General features: G+C 50.6%; 1 protein-coding gene across 9 annotated transcripts; it reads left to right on the top strand.

Annotated features, from left to right (window-relative positions):
- Positions 1–14,138: 14,138 nt before the first annotated feature.
- Positions 14,139–21,564, top strand: LOC105475760 (homeobox A13). Of its 9 annotated transcripts, none has more exons than XM_071094958.1 (5): positions 14,139–15,208; positions 15,933–16,373; positions 19,471–19,575; positions 20,261–20,394; positions 20,771–21,564. In XM_071094958.1, exons 1-2 carry the CDS (start codon positions 14,284–14,286, stop codon positions 16,175–16,177), a joined length of 1,170 nt encoding a protein of 389 aa, XP_070951059.1. In that variant the 5' UTR covers positions 14,139–14,283; the 3' UTR covers positions 16,178–16,373; positions 19,471–19,575; positions 20,261–20,394; positions 20,771–21,564. The 9 variants fall into 9 exon arrangements, with proteins under 9 accessions (XP_070951059.1, XP_070951055.1, XP_070951058.1 ...); XM_071094954.1 differs by having other exon boundaries at positions 15,933–16,483; XM_071094957.1 differs by lacking the exon at positions 20,261–20,394.
- The last annotated feature ends 1,867 nt before the right edge of the window (positions 21,565–23,431 follow it).

Raw genomic sequence — 23,431 nt, 5'->3', positions numbered from 1 at the left:
GTTTTAAAATCCAGTCTTTTTCTAAAGAGAAAGGAGAGGACACTGAGGGCGCGGGCAGTGACTCAAGTGGGGTGCCTGCCCTCCTCCCACAGAGAAGCCCTCGGGCAGGCGCCGGCAGCAGCCTCTCCCCTGCCTCTGGAGGGCCGCCCTTGTGGAGTTTCATGCTGAGGGTCGCGGAACCAGTGGCTCTCCAGGCTGTCACCCGAGGTGAGAGCCTGCACCACTCTGCGGCCCTGTTGATTTTGTCCTAAAAGCCTGAGCGAAATGGAAATAAGGGGAGCTGGGGGCTGCTGTTGTCTTGTGAATGCTCGCCTTTGTCCCTCAGGCGGTCGGCCACCAGCCTGGCCATCTGTCCCTGCACTGGTCACTCTCATTTGGCAGGCGGGGCCGCAGACTACATAGGAGGAGGCCGAGGTGCGTGTGTGTCGAATGCGGTTAGGTGCCAGCACGAGGCCTTACAAGGTTCCCCGATAGCCCTGGCGCACGCCTTGGCCATCGAAGAGGCGGGAGGGGGACCTGACAGGGCGCGGATGTGCCGGACCGGAGGTGGAGGCGGGGGTCCCCCATCCCAGCTGTTCTCCTGGCCCTGCAGCACCCGGGACCCGAAATAGCAAGTTCACCCTGGGTCAGCCTTGTGAGAGCCAACTCGCACCCCACCCCAGGAAGGGCTCAGTCCGCACCTTTCGAGAACTGCTCGCGGGCCCAGGGCGTCGGCCTAGCGGTCACATTTCAACCCGGAGCAGCTTCGGAGGAGTCGAGTCTGGGGAGCAGGGAAGAGCGACCCGATGGGAAGGAAGGTGCCGAAGAGCCCTGGACAGCTGGAATGCCCGACCCTGCCCAAGAAGGGGCCTGCCCGCGGCCGCGAGAGCTCCAGACCACCAGTCTCAGCTGCCACTCAGTGCCTGGCCAAGACGCAGGGTCCGGCCTTCGAGGGCCGCGGGCACCGGGGACCTGCGTGGGCCTTTCCGCTGCGCTCCTCTGCGGGGCGCCCTCTCCCTGGCGCGCCTTTGAACCTGGCATCGAAACCGCCTGATAGACACTTCGAACAATCCGGGAGAGAAACAAAACGATCTCAGTTTGCCCGCATAAACGCTGCGAAGTCACTCTCAGTTTCCTGGCTTCTCGTAAAGGTGGCCGGGGCCGTTTACAGTAAGAACGGAATAATGTTTGCGACTGTACGACATAATTATCTCCAGACTTGCCTCTACCCCGCCCCCAGCTAGAGTTTTCACCAGCGAAAGCGGCTAATGCATTTGCACACATTAAACATCTTGAACGCATAATTACAGGCTGCAGACAGGCTGGATAATAAAATATCTCGGCTCGATATTTTTGGAAGCCTTTTGTGACGGTGCCTGGAATAAATAACAACCGCTTTCTGTGTCCTCAGCCATCTAACTGCAGCCACCGTTATTTCAGAACACCCCCACCCCACCTCGACGTGCTTTTGAGAAAAAACGGGGCAGAAGTGAGGGACTTCAGCGGGAGGGTTCGGTCGCCTGGAGAGGTCTCCTGAGCCTCGGATGCGTGTGGGCTTGGAGGACTAGAATAAGGAGAAGAAAATATGTTCCAAGCCCTGAGGGCCCTCTTCCTCATTAGAGGCACACAAGTGGGGCCCTCTAGACCCCACACCCTCTGGGCACGTGCCCTCCCTGACTCTCTCCCTACTCGAAGACTAAAAAATTTGAAGAAGACGCAGACTACATGTTCCTACCTCACAATCTCTCTGAAAAGAGCGTCTCTATACTGAGCCGGCTCCTGTCACCTGAAAAATCTGCTGGAAAAGAAAGCTGGATATTGAAGCAGCAAGACCCAGAGGAAGAAGCTGCTGGTTAGTTTCTGGCTGGTTATTTTCTTCCACAGAGGCCTGGGACTCTAGCTTCCCTTGAGTCTTAGTTGCTTTGTCTGTAAAATGGAGATGATTATAATAACCTCGGGACCAACTTCACAGGTTGTTAGGAGGAAACACTTAAAAAATTTTTTATTACCGTATAACTTACGTATAGCAAAGCATACAAATCTTAAGCCCCCAGTTCACTGAATTTTATATATGTATACATTTGTGTAACTACTACAAAGATCAAGATAAAGAGTATTAACAGCCCCCAGAAGGCCATGAAGAAGCACTTTGAGAACTAATTTTAGACAGTGATAGTGTTATCTCTAAGTCAAGAGATCAATAGGTCAGTCTAGTATGTGGCCCTTGAAGACACTTGATAGTGTCTTCAAGACAAGAATTGACAAACCAAATATACATGTCAAGGGACTGTGGGAATCTCTGGTCTGGAGGGTCATTTGTGGGCCTTTTCTACAAACCCCTAGGCACTCAGGGATTGGGGGGAAATTGAATATCAGGCTTTAATTCGTTTTGAGACAACGGAGTTCTCTTTTGTGAATGGCTGGGGCTTTATGTCTTTGGCTGGCATGTTCATTTACAAGTTAGGGGTAAGCCCAGAGAGAGAGGCCTGAGAACCTCTCCCAGGGGATGGAAATCTGAGATGATGTCCATAAGACAAAGATTGAAGCCTTGGGGTAACTTATTTCAGTGTTCTCCCCTGAATCCAAGTCTGGTATAATGTGTGGAGGAAATTCCCCAAAGGAATATTTGGCCATGAGATACATAGGGTACCCAGTTTTCTGAAAAGTATAACCCCAATAGCTAATAGATGCAATTGGTTCTCTTCACAAACAATACAAAAGATTTTATAGAAAAAAAAATTCTCTACTCAGATTCTCTGAACACCACTTCTTCCCAGAGGTGGCCACTGTTACTGATGACTTGTCTGTCCTTCTAGCTCTTTTGTACATTCTCTCTGTTTTAAAAGCACAGTGGTAGCTCTCACTATACATGCTGCCCTGTTCTTGGAGCTTTTCCTAAACACTGCCCATGACAATTCTCCATGACAGGTATACTGGCTCAGAAAGATATGCTCAGACCCAGTGACTCAGCCCAGATAAAACTGAAGCTAACCTCGTCTAGCCTGACACACAGAAAGGCTGCTTTAGCCTGGGTTCTAGATCCTGGCCTACAGTTTATGGGTCTGGCGACCTTAAAAACAATCAGCTAACTTGGCCGCACCATCATTACCAGCACCCCCTTTCTCCCTAGGGGAGCAGAGCCATGGGGAGGAGGCAGTAAGGCACTGACCATGAGTAGACCCTCAACCATTTTCTGGAGTCAGGGGAAATTGAAAGTGCTTCTTGGAATTTTTAACTATTCTGTCTAGTAGCTATAAAAACTGTGCTCAGGTCATTAGCCCACCCTGGGTGTCTACCTCCGATCCCATTTCCTTAGTCCTCTTTGGAACTCGATGGGGTGGCCCTGGGCCTGGCCCCCACCCAGGCCTGACAGAGGCAGGAGGGTATGGCAGGGGCCTAGGGCTTTTCCCCAGACCTTGGACCCCGCAGCGTCTGCCAGGAGACGTCGAAGGAAACGCGTTTACCACCTGGGCGACCTTGACTGCAGCCGATTAAAGTTTAATCCGAGGTGTGTGCTCAGACTTGCCATGTTATTTAAACACATCAAAGGTCATAAAAAGATTCCAATGGCGTGAGCCGCTCCGACGCGGGCCCGCAGGGAGCCAGCATTTGATTCGGGTGGATTTCCAGAGCCAGGATTTAGAGCGCAGGGCGGGAAGGGGAGTATAGGAAAAAAAAGGGAAAAGTCAGCTTTCACAGAGGAACGCCAGACTTCAAAAAGGAGCAGGGGAAACCGAGTCTCGGCCCGAGGAGCAGACAGCGTCCTTCAATTCCGATTAACTGGGAAGACATCTAGCGGGAAGAGGTCGCAACTACAGCGGTGTCCTGCGAGCATCCTCCGCCGCCGCCCACAGCGACTGCAACCTCCTGGATTGAATGGGGGTCGGAGGCCTCAAAAAGAAGCCTCTCTCTCCTTGGCCTCCCCGTCGACAGTGGAGTGCTTACTCTATTGCCTGCATGATTGCAGAGCTGGGGCTGGGCTCCCACCCAGGGCAGAGGCGCAATTTCCACCTTGAAAGAAAGATCTAGCTGCCCACCCAAAGCACCCGGCCCAGGATCTCTGAATTCCCATCTAACCCTTTCTGGAGCTCCTGATCCTAAGGCCGGCGGATCCCTGGAGCGCCCATATGTAGGTTCTCCTGAAGGGTACTGAGTGGCTCTGGGGACCAGCAGATTGCTGCAGAAGTTAAGTGAGGCCAGAGACCCGCATGCAAAACCTCTGGAACTACAGACTGCTGCCCACCGGGCCTTTGGCAGAGCACAGGAGCCTAGCTTCTTAGGATTCAAAGGTGACATTTTCCCCATCTCTGCCGTGGGGCTCCGGCCAGACCTGATCCTGGCTGCCTTCTTGCATCCAGATTCTAATTTCTGTGAAGGATTGGCCTCTCTCACTACCCCATGGAAATGAGCACCACATATAGAGAGCTGGCTCTTATCTGAGCTCCTCTGGCCCCGCCAGCACCTGCGAACCTTATGGCCAAAAGATGGAGAAGTCTGTGCAGGCCTCCCCATGTGCCTCAGAGATGCTCACTGCAGGTTCTCTACTGGATGCCTTCGCCTGCTTCAAATGGGGTCCCCCCTTGTAGGGACATGCCTCCTTGCTGACCACTTTGACTGAGTCTGAGTCTGAGTTCTCCTCTCTGTCTTTTTTTTTTTTTTTTTTTTTTAGACAGGGCCCCACTCTTTTGCCCAGGCTGGAGCACAGTGGTACTATCACGGCTCACTTCAGCCTCGACTTGCTGGGGATCAAGCGATCCTCCCACCTCAGCCTTCCCATAGCTGGGACCACAGGCACATGCTACCACACCTGGCTAATTTTTGTGTGTGTGTTTTTTTAAGAGACTGGGTTTTACCATGTTGCCCAGGCTCTCTCAGTCTGTTAGTTGTGGCATTAGATCATCCTAAAATTGTCAGGAAGAGTGGCACCAGTATATTCCTTTTGGGAATGATACAGAAGGCCAAGGAACCATGTTCCACATTTCAATGTATTAATCCCAGGACATTGTGGAGCCCCCACAGGCAGCTCCACTGATAGACTTTCCAGGCCTTCTGTAGAAGGACCCCCACCCTGTCATGCTCAAGTCCCTGGGACTAGCATCGATCGGCCCAGCCTCTGGGAAGCAGCTTCTTCCTTTTTCATTTTACCCATCAAGTTGCCTACCCATACTCCTCCAGGATTTGCACTCTCCCTGATTCTCAAATGAAGGCTCAAGGGACCCTGTTCTTTGGCTTTGTTACACGACCACCTACAACCCCCCCTGAAAAAATGGAAGAACTGGAAATGGTGGAAGAGGATATTCTAGCAAATGCCTTGAAACCCTTCACTGAGACATTAGCCATCTCTTATCACTCACAGAAGTGTTTCCCCAAAGGGGTACAAAGGCTATGATTCCTTCTGTGCTCCCACCAATCACCTAATGACTGGATAAACCTCAGGTAGGAAGACTCCCTTATGTTTTATTTAATCAGCTACAGACTATTAAAGTAGCAGTGGGTAAGGGTTAGGGGAAGAAAGGACTGCAGCTGGGCTAACCAGACTTAACTTCAGAAAAACTGAGACCTGGATCATATCACAAGTGAACCTGGGATCCAAGCGCCTGGATCAGTCCAGGTTCCACACTGAGTTCTAATGGGCTGCTGTGTGTGCTTGGAGCACAGCTGATCCCTTAATCCTCTCAACCTGAGACAGACAGACAGACAAACAGACAGACAGACACACACACACACACACACACACACACACACACACACCATGATCCAAAAAGTCCCCTCCCAGCTCACCTGGTTAGGCCCACACTGGACCCCTGGCTGGATTCCACACCCCCAGCCAATCAACTCTGCTCTGCTCCCAGCAGAAATCACGCGGACTTCTATTCCTCAGGGTGACAAACGAGTCTGCTTGCTCTTGGTGACATCAAATTACTTTGCACCAGCCTAGGGTCCCATGACCTGACATAACCTCACATTAGATCCTAGAAATGTAAAGAAATATGGCCTTTTAAAAAGTGGCTGAGAGCAGGTAATTGCTAGCAGGCTTGAAGGGTTGTCCCAAGCTCAGCTCTCGACCTCTGCCTCTGAAGCTGATAGCAGCAGGAATTCACGTGTTTGGACTCTCTATGGGGAGAAGGTCGAGCCTGCATTTAACTCCGGACAATAATCAGATTCTCAAAGCCCAGGTTGTTTTTGAGCAGTTACAGAAATCACAGGGAGGCTTGGACCTAAAAGGCAAGGAAGACTCAAGAGCGGCACCACCCCCACTACCCCCCAGCCAGGCTTCCGCAAAGAACAGGCTTCAGCAGAGAATGGGCTTCTGCTAAGCTTTAAAAACAGGCCATCTTTGAGCTGCTGTAGCTTAAATATTTGTGGAGAACTACAGTTTCATTGCTTCTTATTCTTCTCCCTCCCATCTCTCCCTTCCTCTTTGTCTCCTGGCTTGTCTGTGGCTTCTCTCTTCCCCTCTCCCTCTTCCTCCGAATTGTTTGACTTCTACAGTCCCCACCCTTACCCTGACCCAAGCCCTCGCCCCTGTAGTGAACTCCATCTTAGGATCAAGAGACATAGGATCCATAAACCCACCACTGTGCCCAAGGCTTGGTAGGAGTCGATATTGCTGATACCCCACAGACAGTGGGCAGAGAGCTCATGGCTTCTGCAACATACAGTTGGAGTCATTCGAGATTATTGTAAAATATGTACACACACTTTCTTCTCATTTTAAATTTACATACCTCTTATGAGTTTCATCAAATAGCTCTTTTCTAATTTATATGCTTAATGTAGAATTTATATGAGAATTTATATGCTTAGTGTAAAAGCATCCCAGATATTTAATCACTACTCAAAAAAATTAATTAAGAAACCATAAACAACCCAAATACAAAATACTGCCATAGAAAAGATGATCAGTATCAACTCAGACAAGTGGGGTCAGAATTTATTAAGCAGCCGGGTAGTGTCAAAGTTGTCAAATTCAACAGTGTGCTATTTTCTGTTTTTACCGTTTTGCTTTCTGAAGTCACCAAGGCTTTCAGTTAAGTCACTTTCAGAGTTCGATGGGGAGAATCATGCTCATTGTAAATTAGACTACCAGATTAAAACAAAAGAAACCATAACACCTTTATTCATTCTTTTCTTTAAAAATCCCTTATTGCTAGGGGGATATTTTCAATGCTCGGCATTGAATTTCTTTCTGAAAACTGCAGTTGTTCTGATGAGCCATCAATTCAGTGCAAACTTTCCTAGTTTAATCATTAGAAATTTCTTTTGAGTTTCTACCAGGGGAGGAGTTGTGCTGAAATGGAATATAGTCATTTACCCACTAATAAGTGCATATATGTCAATTTAGGACACACTAAGGACTGAGGTATGTTTTTTGTGTTCCCCCATAATTCTGACACAGCAACAGAACTTTTCTATTAAAGGACGATTCACTCATATAAAAAGGTAACATAAATCTTCCTCTTTCATATGTAATTTTTAGAAAGATGAGACAAGATTTTTAGGCAAGATGGGTCTACCTCTCAAACCCCTCTTTTGTCCAGCTTACTCCTGGGTGAACCCTCAGGTTTTTTCTAGAGTTTCATTGCAATAACCCCATTTCAAGTCCTTTTGCTTAATCTTGAAATATAACAGATCTTCGACATCCTATGGTGGGGGTGAAATGATGTGACACTATCTGGGATTTACTTCAAAATACTAAAGAGAGAGAGAGAGGAAGTGGATAATAAAACATTTGAAGATGAAATTATAATAGCGGTCAAAACTAGGAGCTGGGTACATAGGGGTTTGTTATGCTTGTGTGTGTGTTTGACAAAGTCCATAATAAAAGGATTAAAAAAAAAAACAACAACAACTATGTGGGGCAAAGGTGGAAAAACTATCCCTGCCAAAGGGCTACCAAAAAACAAAAAAGTGGTCTGTTGGTTAGCACCTGTAGTTGCCCATTCCTAATTCTTGATTTCCAGAAACAGAAAACGACCTTACTCCCTTTTCACTTCTCTGGAGTCAGCGGCCAACCCTGATGCTTTCTTTCCGGTAAACTCCCTCTCCCAACCCATAAACTGAATATCTAAACCCAAGGTTGGGGGCTGATTGATGGAGCTTCCGTAGTCAGCTCCCCTCACCAGAGTGTAAATACCCATAAAAACTAATATCAGAAGTTCGTACTGAGCGCTTCGTTTCCCTGAGAGCTGGGCGGAACGGGGCTGGAGCCAGGGGACAAAGGAACCGCGGCTCCTCCTTGAACAGTGCCGGGTGCTCTAAACCAGCTCAGCTAGGGTCCTTGGAGCCAGATGGAGGTTCTGGGGAGGACATGTGAACCGGGCAACGCCAGTCCAGGACTCACCTTCCACGGGGGACAGGTGTATTTACAAAGCCACAGGAGAGGGAATGGTGAGTGGTCGGAAAAGTGAGTTAGGAGATGCGCCAGCGAAGTATGTCACCAGGCTGGTCCGACAGGGTGAATTTTTTTTCGTAGGGCTGGTTATGATGCCTGTATTTCACCCACATGACATTGGACGCGCACATTCACTCTGTGTGTATACGCACGTTTGATGCGTGAATGTGCGTGCATATCGAGGCACACACATCGTTATAATTACAGCATATAACGTGCCCATAAAACTCTGATCACACCTCAGTGTGTACTTGAAGGGGTCCTGAGTTCCCCTTCCTCGTCGCTGCGCTGGTGAATTTCCTTCCCTCCGTCGCGTTGTGCATTAAGAATTCGCAGCTGGGAACAGGGCCGTGGGAGTTCTTAGGAGTCTAGGGCGAGATGGACCCCCGCGGGCCCAGGCCGCCTGGCTGCCTGCGCTGCTTTCTCAGCGAGAAAGCCGAGTCCGGCTTTCGTGCAAACCCCCTACTTCCTTCAAACGCTCGAAGTCTTCAGTGTATTTGTTGACTTAAAGAATGAACTGCCCAGTCCTGGTTTCCTGTTTTGTTGCGGGTGTAAGCATCAAGCTAGGGCGGGGGTGGACGCCCAAGGGTAAAATTCCTCTGGGCCAGTGGCAGAGTCGGGTACAGAGACCCGTCGTCCTCTTCACGTCGCAGCCGGACGGAATTCTCCGGGCCGTCCCGCGCTCGCCCAGCGCCCCAGCTGAGTGACCCGCAGGTCACTCCCTGGGTGGCAGGGGCCCCACAGTCCAGCAAGCCGGTGTCCCCCGCGGGCTGGCCGCGCACTGCGAGAAGACATTTCCTCCTTCCGGCCGAGCCCTTCTCCAAGCTCCCTCTGCTTCTAACTCACGCTCCGGTCCTTTACGCGAAGGCTGTCTCCAGCTCCAGTGAAGAGCGATCAGAGGCACTGTCGGAGGAAAGAGCTCTTCCACCACCGCCGCCGCTGCCGCGGCCGCGGCCGCTGCCGGCTTCGGAGTCACCTAGGCCTCCCAGAGCCGAGTTTTGGAGGCCGAAGTTTGCGCCAACTCTGGGGAGTCCAGGCGCGGCTGGCCAAGGCTTTGCAGTGGAGGATGCTCCTCATGGGAGTCTGGAACCTGGTTGTTCTGAAATGGTGTGTGTCGGGTGGAGATCTCCTTGCTCAGAGACTCTCTGGGGGAAACAGGGCAGGGCTGTACTCAAATTGGAGTTTTCCTTGAGCTCCTGCCGTATTTTCTGAGGCCCTGTGCAATAGTGGCTTTGTGGTACCTGGGGGGGGAAAAAAAAAAAAAAAAAAAAGAACTCTACAGGCAGCAGGAGAGCTGCTCCTCCAAAAATCTGCTGTCCTTCAGATCCACCCCATGAAGGGATCTTAAAGGCAAAGTGGGGGTCCCTGTGGATCTTCCTGGACCTTGCACTTCCACTTTCACCATGTTAACATTTGGTCACCACAGTGACCGTAGCCCAAAACTATCCCCACAGCCTCAAGCCTTTTACTGCCTTATTATTGTTTCAAATGCACAAAAATCTAGAACAAAAGCTTGAGTGAGTGACTCAATGCACCATTTCCCTGTCCACTGGCTAACTTCAACCCAGATCTCAGGACCTACCAACCCTTTCACCTTAAGAAAGAGGGTACAGCTTCCACCTGATGGGGACACTCAAAATTCCCTCCGTAAGCAGAGCAGTCCCCCACTTGCTCCTTTCCCAAATGATCTGCTCAAGTTTGGCTTCAGAGGTGCTACACTGTTTGATGATTTTGTTTTTTCTCTTTCTCTCTCCTCAGCCCCTCAACCAGTTTTTCCTCTGGATCTTTCTTCCTTTGACATTATCTCTGTGCCCCAGCCCACCTAGGGTGGGAGAGAGTGGGTTAAGATGTTCTGCAAAAGTGGCTTGTAAAGCTGCTTGGATACATTAAAAGCACATGAATATCCTGAAATACAAAGTGTCTTTAGAACCAACCAAGGAATGTTTATCCTAATGCTGGATGAATGCAAAGAAATGGTGCCAGGGAGCAGCACTGACAGCCTCCTCGGAGTTAAAGTGAGAGCAGGTAAATTTCATTTGCTAATGAAAATCAAACTCGATTAAAACCTGGTTTCCCTTTGTCCTTTTCTCCTCCAACGCTGGGAGCCCAGAGCCCCATGGACCAGGCTGGCATCCAGTCCCCCAACCAGAAAAACCGAGCCATAGTCTTTTTCTTCAGTGAGAAGCTTTTGGGCAACCAAACCCTGCAGGGCACCCTGGTCTATCCCAGGAGGTAAGAAGCTTTGTCAGCCAAGGCATTTTGGAACACTGAGAAATGCTCTGGTAATTCCTTAAACAAAGGCCCTGCTGCAGAAACTACCCTCCAGTCCTTCCTGCGCTGCCCTCTCAGGGCTCCTCTGGGAAAATCGGTGCACCACGCAGTACCTGGGAAATGACTGCAGCCTCTCCCACCTCTCCCACCTCTACTCATGCAGCACTCTGCTTGGCTGTCATGCCTAAGGTGCCACCGCGGCCGGCCGATCCTAGTGGGTGCCCTGGCTTCCCCAGTCTAACCCATGAGGAGTCTGAGAATATAAAATTGTCAGGTTGATGGTGCCTCTATGCAATCCTATAGGAATTCCTGAGCCTGGAGAACAAAAAATCAGAGGGACAGACAGCTCAGAAGGTCAGGATCCATTACTTTGGCAGGCAAGCAAATCTTGACCTTGCCGTTGGGAAAAGAGGAAAAATGCTAGGAGGGTCTGTGCTTGCTTCCCAGAGCACAGTCGCCTTAATTGTCCTCCAACCTTTCTTTTGCCACAGCAAGTCAATTTGTTGGCTGCCTGGCAGGGAAAGAAATTAAATTGGGAACCATTAAGAAATGTCTTATCTCCCTCAGCAGAAGACAGGGAAGGAAGATTATTCTTGCTTAAAAGCGAGTAGAAATTCTGAAACTCAGACCCAAAATTATTCAGAGCTTGTTCTTCTTCTATAAACCACCTCCACTGATTGGTGGCTACAACTCAATACTGACAGGACATGTAGACATTTGAAAACAGTGGGGGCATGCCAGGACGCCATGGACCTCTCTGTTAGAAAAATAAAAATATATATTGAGATCCAAGACAAGAAGCGAACAAGCAGGGTGCGTTCCTCTAAGCAAGCATGTTTTGAGAAGGTTTTGTTTTGTTTTGTTTTTGTGGTTGTTGTTATTGTTTTAACATGGGGGAACTAAAAAAAGCCCAGATAAATTTGATCACTAAAGGTGCACCATAAATCTCAATAATTCAGGCCCCAAGCTCTTTCTTGGCGAGAGAACCACATTTAAGGAGCAAAGCTTAATTTGAGATGCAATCCAAAGCCTTCCCCCAGTACCATCCCTTCCAGACAAACCTGCTTGTGGCTCCTCGGCCGACAAGATGAAATCTTGTCTCATCAGTTTTGGTGAGGAGGGACCCAGTCGTCTGTGGAGCTGAGGCCCTTTCTCTGTGCGCAGGGTTCGGGGCTCCGGTGAAGTGGAAGGGGGAGGGAAGAATGTGGAGCCGGCCTTGGCCGCGGTGTGCACCGGCAGCTGCGCCATGGCCAGAGGTGAGCTGGCACAGGCGCAGGCTAGTGGGGGCTCCCCAAGCTGTGTTTTCGTTTTTCCCGGTCTGGCTGGAAAACTTAAGATGCTCAAAGCCCTGGCTGAGTAGGGCGGAGGCAGAGAAGAGTCGGTAAACACCGCCCCAAAAACCCCACGAAGGCACCAAAAAATTCTGGGCAGCCGAACTGAGTCAGAGCCGAGAACTTTAAAAAGAGAGAGAAAATTAAGCGTGAGGGCATGCGGGCAGTGGGCCTTTTGCTGCTGCCTGGGTCTCCACGCTTGCATGGCAGTTCTCATGCTGGCTAAACTGCAACTTTCAACTTGACCTTGGCCTCCAGCCGTGTCTGACCCGTATGTAAAACTGCCTTCAAGTCCCTAGGAACAGGGGCCTCGAACCCTACTCTGTCTCTTTGTCGCTGAGTTTTACAATGCCACTTGGAGGGAGGAAGGGGGGTGGTGAAAGGGCCAGAAAGGAACAGAAAAGTCAGGTCCCTACAGAAGCTAGTTCCTGAGTCTGCAAATGACCAGTCAGGGAGAAGGTAAACTGGGGGCAAATCAATATTTACCCAGAACTGCTAAAAAGTCAAGAAGGAAAGGGCAAACTTGGAAGGGCGGGGGGTGGCTGGTGTGGTGGTCATAGAAGGTTTTATTGGGCGACACTTACATTGGTCAGGACAAACCCAGGATCAGGACAGATAAAAGCCCAAGCCCAGCCACATTGGTCTGGACCCTGCAGGAAGCCCAGGGGCCTTAGAGAGCAGATGGTGGGGTGTGTGTGTTGGGGGGGGGGTGGTATGCATGCTGCTCTGAGTTTAGGGCTGAATGTGCAAGCTAGGAGCAGAGGACAGGTCCAAGCCTGGCTTCTCACCAGTCAGCCTAGGGTGGAAAAGAATCCAGCACTCTCCCCAGCACTATTCCGGTAATGTGCCCACTTTCACTTTGAACGCTTGTTCCTCTTCTAGGCATCTCACCAGCTCACAGTAGTGAATCAGGAAGTGGAAGTATGTGACCCTAAAGCAGCAGGACCCCCAGAGCCCCTCGTCAAAACATGGCAGCTGCAAGAGGGGTCGCTGCTTGGTTCTTCAGCACCAACACCCTGCCATGCTAACAGTAAAAGGTTGCATTTCCCAGGCACAGAGGAAAGGCTTCTTGGGCTGGTTCTTGGGCAAAGAAGGACTAGGCACCCTCTGCAGGCTGGAGATCCTACTTGAGGGGAAGGCAGGAAGCGGCCCCAAAGAGCCCCTTTTTCTTGTCCCAAAATAGAGTGAAACAGTGGATTCCCAGGTTCCTGGAGAGTCAGGTCCGGTCCACAAAGAAGCTGGAGGCGTTAGAGCCCAGAAGGGGGGCTTGAGTCACAGCCAGAAGCACAGCTGGGGCTTGTTCCTCTTAAGCCCCTTCCAGAACAAGCCAGCCACACTGGCAAGGTGGGAGCATGGATGAATGGTGCACACGGATCACTCACTCTATCTCAAAGTCTCTGGAGGAGGAAGCGTTGTTACAGGGTCAGAGCAAGGAACAGGCTGTATACCTAAGTGTGTGAATGCGAGTGAGTGTGTCAGTGTACACGATGTTTGTGTGTGTGATGAGTCGTTCTGAGTCTATGGGTCTAAATGCAAACATATGAAATTGCTCACTAACAGTGTGGACAGGGAAGGGATAGGGGCTCCTAAATGCAGTCCAAGCCTCCAGTGGAATGTCCTAGGATATCCGCAGGAACCGACAAGCAGCAAACACCCTGCCACTGTTTCCCTGGAAAGAGCAAAATCGCAACTCCATGGAAGCTGAAGGCGCCGATGTCCGTCCTAGGGTCTCACTGCAGAAATACGCGCCGGTTCCTGGAAAGAAAACAGCCCCAGAGGCCTCAAGAAACACCCATTCTGAGCTAGGCTGGTCCCGTCCTCCCCACTCTCCCATCCCTGACGGCCGGCAGAATTACCTGACCTGTCCCCACCGCTCCAGATCGCAACCCAATCGCGAGCCCACCTCCCCTCCCCGCCTGGTTGCGCGGGTCTGGGCCCCACTGGGATAAAGGGAGGGAAGGGGGGCGGAGATGGGGCCGCCCTTCCTTCCCTGCCCCACCCGCACGTTCCCCCGCCTCTCCCCCCGGTGAATGCTGCGCGGCGGCGCGGCTGGCGCTGGCGCTGGGGATGGCGCGGGCCGCGGCGGGGACGGCGGGTGCACCGTGCAGAGCTGGAGTCGGAGCCGCCCGCTTTGCATACGCCGTGGGCGGAGCGGGGGGGCCGGGCCAATGGGCGGCCGCCTGGCGCGACCCCGCGGGGCGCGATCCGCCCCCCTTGCTCGGGCCCCGGCCCCGCGCCGCGCGCTCTTCACTTCTTGGGGGCTTTTTAAAACAGCGCCACTGGGGTCTTCTCCATGCGGCTCGGGCTATGACAGCCTCCGTGCTCCTCCACCCCCGCTGGATCGAGCCCACCGTCATGTTTCTCTACGACAACGGCGGCGGCCTGGTGGCCGACGAGCTCAACAAGAACATGGAAGGGGCGGCGGCGGCTGCAGCAGCGGCGGCAGCGGCGGCGGCGGCCGGGGCCGGGGGCGGGGGCTTCCCCCACCCGGCGGCGGCGGCGGCAGGGGGCAACTTCTCGGTGGCGGCAGCGGCCGCGGCCGCGGCGGCGGCGGCGGCCAACCAGTGCCGCAACCTGATGGCGCACCCGGCGCCCTTGGCGCCAGGAGCCGCGTCCGCCTACAGCAGCGCCCCCGGCGAGGCGCCCCCGTCGGCTGCCGCCGCTGCTGCCGCCGCTGCCGCTGCCGCCGCCGCCGCCGCCGCCGCGTCGTCCTCAGGAGGGCCCGGCCCGGCGGGCCCGGCGGGCGCAGAGGCCGCCAAGCAATGCAGTCCCTGCTCGGCAGCGGCGCAGAGCTCGTCGGGGCCCGCGGCGCTGCCCTATGGCTACTTCGGCAGCGGCTACTATCCGTGCGCCCGCATGGGCCCGCACCCCAACGCCATCAAGTCGTGCGCGCAGCCCGCCTCGGCCGCCGCCGCCGCCGCCGCCTTCGCGGACAAGTACATGGATACCGCCGGCCCAGCGGCCGAGGAGTTCAGCTCCCGCGCTAAGGAGTTCGCCTTCTACCACCAGGGCTACGCAGCCGGGCCTTACCACCACCATCAGCCCATGCCTGGCTACCTGGATATGCCAGTGGTGCCGGGCCTCGGGGGCCCCGGCGAGTCGCGCCACGAGCCCCTGGGTCTTCCCATGGAAAGCTACCAGCCCTGGGCTCTGCCCAACGGCTGGAACGGCCAAATGTACTGCCCCAAAGAGCAGGCGCAGCCTCCCCACCTCTGGAAGTCCACTCTGCCTGGTAAATGGCGACATATTCCCAGCCCTGGTCTTCCGGCTCTGCTCCAGCTTCTCCTCCGCTCGCACCCGGGCGATCCCGGGTTCCCTTCTGTTCTTTTCCTGGTCTGCCCTAGCGGCTCTGCACCCCTGGGAGCCCAAGCATGGCTGGCTGGGGCTGCCTGCACTGCCTTGAGTTGAGCTGGTCCCTGGCCCTCCCTGGGTGAGGGGTGGCTGGGAGAGAACTTGTGGGGACCGCGGCTAGCTTCCCTCTCCCTCTGCGCCCCGCCCTCCCCAGCCCCTGACACCAATTTAAGGATGAGAAATTTACCAGAAAACAGCTCCCCAAATTGCCCCTCCCTATTCATTCTCTCAAAAATGGCTTCAGTGTAGAAGCTTCGAGTATTGGGACGGGCACCCAGAAAGGAGCCAGGCACAGAAGTGTTGTACCTTGAGCTTGGCGCTAAGGTGTGGGCCGCTGGACCAGGCTATCTCTCGAAACTGCCTACGCGTTGCTCCTGCAGGATGGCCGGGTTGGGGACGTCACTGGAGCCCTGGGCGATTTCATTTCAGTTCAGAACTAACCACCTTCCCCACTGACCCTCTAGGCTTTGGCAGAAGGCCGGATTGTACAGCGCGTGGCAAAGAGCAGCCGGGCGCTGCAAGGCGGGTGGCTCAGATCGAGCTGTCGCCTATGCCCTGGCTGGGGTCCGATCCCTGTGTAACTTGCCTTCTCCCTTATCTTCTAGACGTCGTCTCCCATCCCTCGGATGCCAGCTCTTATAGGAGGGGGAGAAAGAAGCGCGTGCCTTATACCAAGGTGCAATTAAAAGAACTTGAACGGGAATACGCCACGAACAAATTCATTACTAAGGACAAACGGAGGCGGATATCAGCCACGACGAATCTCTCTGAGCGGCAGGTCACAATCTGGTTCCAGAACAGGAGGGTTAAAGAGAAAAAAGTCATCAACAAACTGAAAACCACTAGTTAATGGATTAAAAATGGAACAAGAAGGCAACTTGAAGAAACGCTTCAGAACTTGTTGCTTTGCCCAGATAATGATAATAATGCTTAATAATAATTGAAGAATGGGAAAGAGAAAGAGACAGACACTGGCATTTTGCTCTCCTGAAGGAGATCTCTTTCTCTTTAATGGAATCTACAACTGTTTTAAAACTTTAAAAAAGGTAAAGACTGCCAGTTCTTTCGCCAACCCCACCAGCCCAGCCCGTTAAATGTCAAACGTCAACCCCCAAAATACGCAATTTCAGATAAGTTACACAGTTACTGAAATCTTGTAAGTATTTATGTGATCGTTATATTTTAGGACACTGCGTTAGATGGTAATAATCTGGAAGTTGGTTACAAAAGCAAGAGGCCATTGTAAACATCTGCTTGTCCTTCTTAGGTCGCCATTCCCTTTGCATGTTAAGCGTCTGCTCAGGTAAATCTTAGTGAAATTCCTACCGTTGTTGTATGTTCTGCAAAACATTTTATGTATAGATTTAGAGGGGAAACGAGAAGGTACTGAAATAATAATCTTGGAATATTTGCTGTGAAGGGAAAACGGGAGAGAAAACTCTTCTGAGGATCATTTGTCTTGGTAGTATAGTAAAACCAACCAGCTGAACCTTTCAGGCTACAAGAGAAACCGAGTTGGTAATGTCCTTTTCAGAATAATTTTTAATTGCTTATAACAAGCATATTTTGTGGCATTTGGACTATATTTACTGCCCCAATATCCGTTATTTTCCGAAGGATTTGGTATCTTTTTGAAAATGCTTAAATCATCAGATGATCCGCAGAATTCACTTTATTTGAGAAATCCCGAAAGTTTCCATCCCAACATGATGGACTTCAGTTTGAACACAATTCGTTTTTTCATTTGAATTGGCATTTCACAATATTTGCTAAACATTTGCTGGAGAAATCATTTTTCTTTTTTCTTTTTTAGAAAACTCAAAGTGAAAATTCATTCCCCTGAAATATTTAGGTGTCTTCATTCTATATTTTGATCTATTAAGAGATTAGTATTTTTCCATGTTTATTGTTTTATCAGACTGCATTAGAAAGATTAGTGATTCATCTTCACAGCACATTTTTAAGCAGTTATTTCAACCAGCACATTCGTTTTGTTCATATTCACTATAGAATGATATCTTGTAAATAAAGACACTCAGCACACTGTGAAAATGTATTTGTGCACCTGCTTTTTAAATATTTCTACTAAAAATGAAAAAAAAAACTTAGACCTGTTGATAGTGATGTAGTGGTATTAATTCTGTTAATAAAATAGTCACTGCCATTAAAATCTGCAGAAAATACTCTTTTCTTTCCTATGCTAAATGTGCACTGCACAGAAAGAAAAGGAGCAGGTTTGTCTTATATAAACCAAGGACCATTCTTTATTATTATTCAGTACTTTTTGCTACCAAATTTTTAAGAAAAGGGAGAAACCCCTCATAACTAAAATCCTAAAAAATGATAAGTGCTTCAAGGAGATTAAAGTGTCAGATATTCCAAAAGGGAGAGAAAAGAAAGGAGGAAGAGATAGTATGGATTCCCAGGCTCCCTGTGGAAAATGAAAACCAGTTGTTTTGTATCAGCAATGCCTAGGCTGTCGTATTTTAAAATGTGCTGTTGGGTCTGCATGTGTCTGAGAGGGCAGGTTTTGATATCTGTTGAAATGACAGGACTACGAAAGGCCTTAAACCTTGACCTTGACGAAAAAAGACAATTTGTGACCTTGACTTTTGACAGCTCATGAATTGGCCTTAGCTGGATTAGTAGATCAAGGGCGCCACCTCGCGTTGACAAGCCTCCTTGTAATTTTTCAACCAAGGGAATCAAGAGCTCTTACCTCCTTGACTTTAGAGATTCAGTACTCAATTATTTGGCTCCAGATGGAGCAAATTTGAATATATGTAAATTATACATGTCCCTGTATATATGTAAATATATATCATATGTGTACACATGTATACTTTTGCATATTAGTGCTTGTGTGTGCTTGTATATATATTTGTAGAATCTGTACAGATATCGTATCATTAATTGCTAATGACCCAAGATATTGTAATTTAAGGTGATTCCTAGAGTTGAGGTACAAAATGTACTTTACAAGATGAAGCTTTGTTCCTTTTCTCTAATGGCTAAGTTCGATTTGTCTTCACAGTGGCTTTCTCTGCATCAGATTTCTGCAGATCTGCTTTAAAGCTGTACATTTTTGTTACAGTCAAAGATGTGTTCTTAAATCACCATTCTTTCCTGGTCCTCACCCTCCAATGTGGTCTCGCATTCTAATTAGAGCTACTGAGGAGTCTTTACAGCAAATTAAGATTCAGATGCCTTGCTAATTCTAGAGTTCTAGAGTTACGTTTCAGAAATTCTAAGAAACCCCTCTTGAGAGGTCAGTAAAGAGGACTTAATATTTCATAGCTACAAAATGACCACAGGATTGGATACAGATCTGAGTTATCCTGGATAACTCAGAGCTGAGTACTGCTCCAGGGTGGTGTGCAATCTTATATTGATGCTTGTGAATCTGCCATTTTATTTGTAGGATAAATAAATATGTTTAATATTAACAACTTCCATCAAAACTATAATAATAATATATCTGCTGTTGACCTCTAACAACAATCAGGTGCTGTATTCAGAGTCATAAAGAATACATATGTATGTTTGTATATTTAATACACACATAGGATAATGTGTTTTTGTCAAATCTATGCTATGCACATATGTATTAAAATGTTGGTGGAACCAGTAGCCGTGGGATGCAGAATTGTGAGATGCAGGCTAATTTTATCTTTATATTAGAGGAAAGTAACAGTGAATGGAAGAACCAGATTCAACATTTTATGGAAAATAATATTGATTGGTTACAAAAGTGGCTGCCGGAAACCTCTCCAACCTCTCCTGAGGACTCACAGCTTCCTTATAGATGAGAATTATGGAAAGAGTCTCTAAAGCTGTCTCAAAAACAGGCTGGTGTTGAAACATACATATCGAAAGGGCTTGAGAAATTCAATTATATTTTGCTGCCCTGAGGATTTTCACTCCACTTGTGGAAACAAATGATAATGTTGCTTCAGACCCACCTCTCCACCTCTTGTTCCAAACAGTACTCCATTTCCAAATGAGCTGCCATCAAGCCAAAGTAACAACTTTCTCCCAAAATGTTTAAAGTGGTGGAAAATTCCCTCAAAGCTGGATCAAACTGTGTATTTAAGAACAGCTCCAAAAGGGACTCTTCTGTTGACGGGGGATATTTCTCTTTAGATGTAAGAAATATTCTGAGCCTCGAGCCTAGGAAGGAGGCCAACAGCAGCTCTCCAGCCGGGATACCGCCCCTTTCGAAAGCCATCACCACTACAGGAACCCTGGGTAAAGTAGTAGCCTTCTTTTTTTCTCTCTAGTTTTTGAAACTGTAATGACAGAAGATATTTCAGGGTTGTCGTGGGTTTTTTTTCCCCCAGTTCTAAAATGGTCATTGATAGTATGGATCTTACCTAACTCTCCTTCTATTTAAAATTTCTATGGATCTACCAGATAACCAGAGGTGGGCATGGATTATTTATGATGGCTCCTTTAATGCCCAAATAGCAATCAGTCTAAAACCTGAAAGAGAAAAAAAAGTCCAAGGAGAGACCAGCCACCTCTGAAAAACAGGAATAATAGTATCAGCCACTGATCTGTGAATAATGTTGTTGAAAACCTGACTGAAGTATTTTTTTCTAAAAAGAAAACTCTTCCTGAATACAAAATAATAAAAATAGGACTTTAAAAAAACCCTACTTTTTCTATCTGCTCTCAGTACTGTCATATTTATTTAGTTACTTTAAGTGGATGATTGTTAAATGTCGCTGTGCATTTTACTCCTATTTGTGACTGATGCATAGCTGAAGCCACCCATTCAAGTTGTGGGTTAAAAATAACAGAAAAGGAAAGAAAAAAATTAAAACAACCTAGTTGAAATCTTTTCTTAAAAATTCACCACTAGGCAGCGAAATTCAGCTGCAGATGCAACATTTGTGTGTGGAGAGTTGACACAGATTTCACTTTGTAATAGATGTAAGTGCAGATTGCACTCTACTGCATGTGTTTGGAGGGCTCGGTGAAGATGCAGTGTCTTGCTTCCTCTGCGAATTCCCGAGTTCAGAAGCCCAGACGGAGGTTGCCCTGGACTGCTAATCCCCAGACCCGGTGGGTTCAGAGGCGCCCTCCTGGATTTGCGGACCTCTCCCAAGGAGACGGTAGGGGCTTGCTGATTTATGCGCATTCCTTTAAACTTGATCGAATGCGTGTCAGCCGACCAAGACCTGGAGAATCAGAGAAATGTGCAGCGAGTTGCTCACATCCCGTTTCTCATAAGCGAAGATGTAGAGTTATCCAAAAGGCAGAGGGAGATTTATGCCTAGGTTTTAGGACAGGCACGCTAATTAAGTTTTCATCTGCTAGGCCGCCGGGTCCGTAACAGCCGGCCTCATTCTTTATGAAAATGCCCACTCAATCCTTGTGCATCTACCTATCTCTGATGAATGCCTGAATAGTGCTTGCTATTTTTAATTTTATTTTAAAGGGAAGAAAAAAAGACACTGGCGCAGAAAAATTCCTCCATGAAAGCAGCCAAGGCCTTGCCACAGTTGATTTCATTTCTGCCCGGCTCTCGTGGCCCTGAAGAGCCGGATCCACCCAGCAGAAATAATTACAACGGGTCTCAGAGATTTCCAAACCTCTGAGGGCGGTTGTGCGGCGACATAGGACCTCCCCCAGGTACTGGGGTGTGAACTCCGAGAGCTACCTGATGTCGCGCCCCTCGGGGACTGAGGCGCGGCCCCAAACCCTCCACGCTTCTACAAGAACCCCCTACTCAAAATGGAGGTTCAGGCCGGTGGAAAGCCGGCCTCCCTCAGACGGCACGCGGGCCGGTCGGGGCTGCGGTAGGACGGCGGGCTGAGGTCCCAGCGCGGAACCGCGAGGGCCGGGTCTGTGCGGGTGAGTGGTCCCGCAAGTGCAGGCTGACGTCACCGCAGGCCGCGCGGGCCTTCGCGGGACTCCCCGGGCGCGGCTGGATCAGCACAAGCCGACTTCAAGGAATGTTTGGTGCGGGTGCCCACTTCCCCGCCCCGCCCCGCCCTCCTCAAGAGAATAATCCGGTATTTAATCTCTCCCGGTCTTAATTCTTGGCAGCGTGGAAGGTGGTTTGCAACGGGAAATAAAACTTGACAGGAGCATTTTCTCTAAAAGGGATTTTGAGACGAGCTGAAAAGAAATCGTGTTTTTCTCTACCAAATACTTCCGCTTTCTGAACCCGGAGCCGAGGGGAGGGAGCGATCCGAGGGAGCGGAGAGCAAGCCGGGCACGCGAGGCCACGCTGTGCACCCCACCGGCCGCGCCGGCCGCCAGGGCGGGAGGCAGCCTCGGGCTCCGCTGCGCCCCGCGCCTCTACCACGCTCCGTGCCGCTGGGCTGTAGGCCCCGGCGCCGCCCGCAGCCCGAGGTCGGGACCCCGCGCATGGGACCGTGGCACCGGCAGGTCCCGGTTGGCACCCAGAGTGGTACCCAGGCGCTGGCTGAGGGAGGCTGGGGTCAGGCGAGAGAAGAGGGCCGTGGAGAGAGGGCCTTAAGGAGCTTGGCGTTAGCTCTGAGCCTCTGGCCTGGGGGGGTTGGCAACAGCCGCTTGCAAGAAGGGTGGTGAGAGCAGGGCTGGGGGCTTTGTTTCCGGCCTCGGGTCTGCGGACTCTGCACAAAATGGAGGGGGAAAGGGGGTGAGCGCGCAGCAGGCGTGGGTCGAGCGGACTGCTATTGGGTGGAGGAGGCTGGAGAGAGCAGAGTCCCCCTCCCCGCCGCTCAGCGAGCGCCCTTCTCTCTCGCCGTAAAGGTCAAGTCCTCCGCGCCACGGCCGCCTCCATGGTCAGGGCCGGTCGCTACCGCGGTCTCAAGAAGGCACAGGACGTGCAGTTAGCTTGCTGCAAGCGGGTTCTGGTAGCCTGGGCTCTGGGCTCGTGCACTGGAGGCAGAGGTTCTTTCTTGATTTCCAACTCTCCCATTCCCAGCCTTGTTGGAAAGGAGTCCTGGCAGCCACGGGTGGCCCAGGCTGTGTCCCCGTCCCAGAAGAGCGGCATTTGCCCCAGTCCAGCAGACTTCGGAGCCCGCTGAGGCCTAGCAGGGGCGAGAGGGAGCGCCTGCAAGCCCAGGGGAGAGGACGTGGCTGGATCAGAGTTCTGGGTCCTGGTAGGAACATAGGGCCGAGCAGGGCCAACTTGGCGGGGAAGAGGATAGGGGAGCCAAGACCCTGCTGGAGAGCCTCTCCTGGGGTCCCTGAGTCCAGGCCCCTCCGTAGTGCGTGGCAGGCCTTTGGTGAGACCCTTGATGCTCTTCTCCTGCCTAAAATCCACACTGAGATGTGAGGCGCAATCTTCCAAGGTAAAAACCCTTGACTCCCAGCCCCCAAGAATCCTTCACTGCACTCTGCGAGGGAGAGAGCCCCTTACCTCCTGCCCATAGCCTGCCTCCAACAGGTCAGAGCATCAGGCCCTGCGGTAAACAGTTAGCTTAAGCCTGATCTGCCGCTGAGCCTGTCTCTCCAGGTGAACCAAAGAGGACGTGCAAGGGATTTCTTTTCGCGGAAGCGAAAAACCTGAGTTGTACCCCTAGGGCTACATGGATGGGCTGTGCTGTGGGGGCATATATAGCAGAAACAATTGTCTGTGAATGGGTAGCAGAAATGCCTGGCAGGGTGTGTAGGGGAGGAGGGCTGGATGGGGTGATGGTTCTTCTCAAGCCTGGAATGTGAGCCACCACGAGCACTGAGTGGAAATGGAGCTGCCCTAGGAAGCAGGTTGGAGCTTTGTGGCATGCGGGCTTCCTGTGAGCTACGGCTGTGGGGACCGAGGCCCAAGGACCAGAGCCAACCTTTGGGTTGGGCCACCCCCTTTTGTCTTCTTTATCTCAGACACACTCTGCTGGGAAACCCGTTTGGGCCAAAGCTGCACGGGGAATGGAAGGCAGATCCTGAGAACTAGGGCTTCGCCCTTCAAAGTCTCCCCCACCCCATTTGTTCCCACTCTATAGGAAAAAGAAGTCTAATAATTGACAACAATAAAAATAAAAATAGTTAATAAAGGAAGTAAATCTTCTCTTCTCCCTTCAGTTTGGGATCCACTAATGTAAATGATAACCAGATTGCTTGGGTACTTGAGACCCTCAGCTGAGCCCTGTGCCCCACTCTGCAGTGGCCA

The sequence above is a fragment of the Macaca nemestrina genome, chromosome 4, assembly GCF_043159975.1.
Source record: "Macaca nemestrina isolate mMacNem1 chromosome 4, mMacNem.hap1, whole genome shotgun sequence".
In the NCBI taxonomy this organism is placed as follows: Eukaryota; Metazoa; Chordata; class Mammalia; order Primates; family Cercopithecidae; genus Macaca; species Macaca nemestrina.
This window is presented reverse-complemented; position numbering and strand designations above follow the sequence as displayed.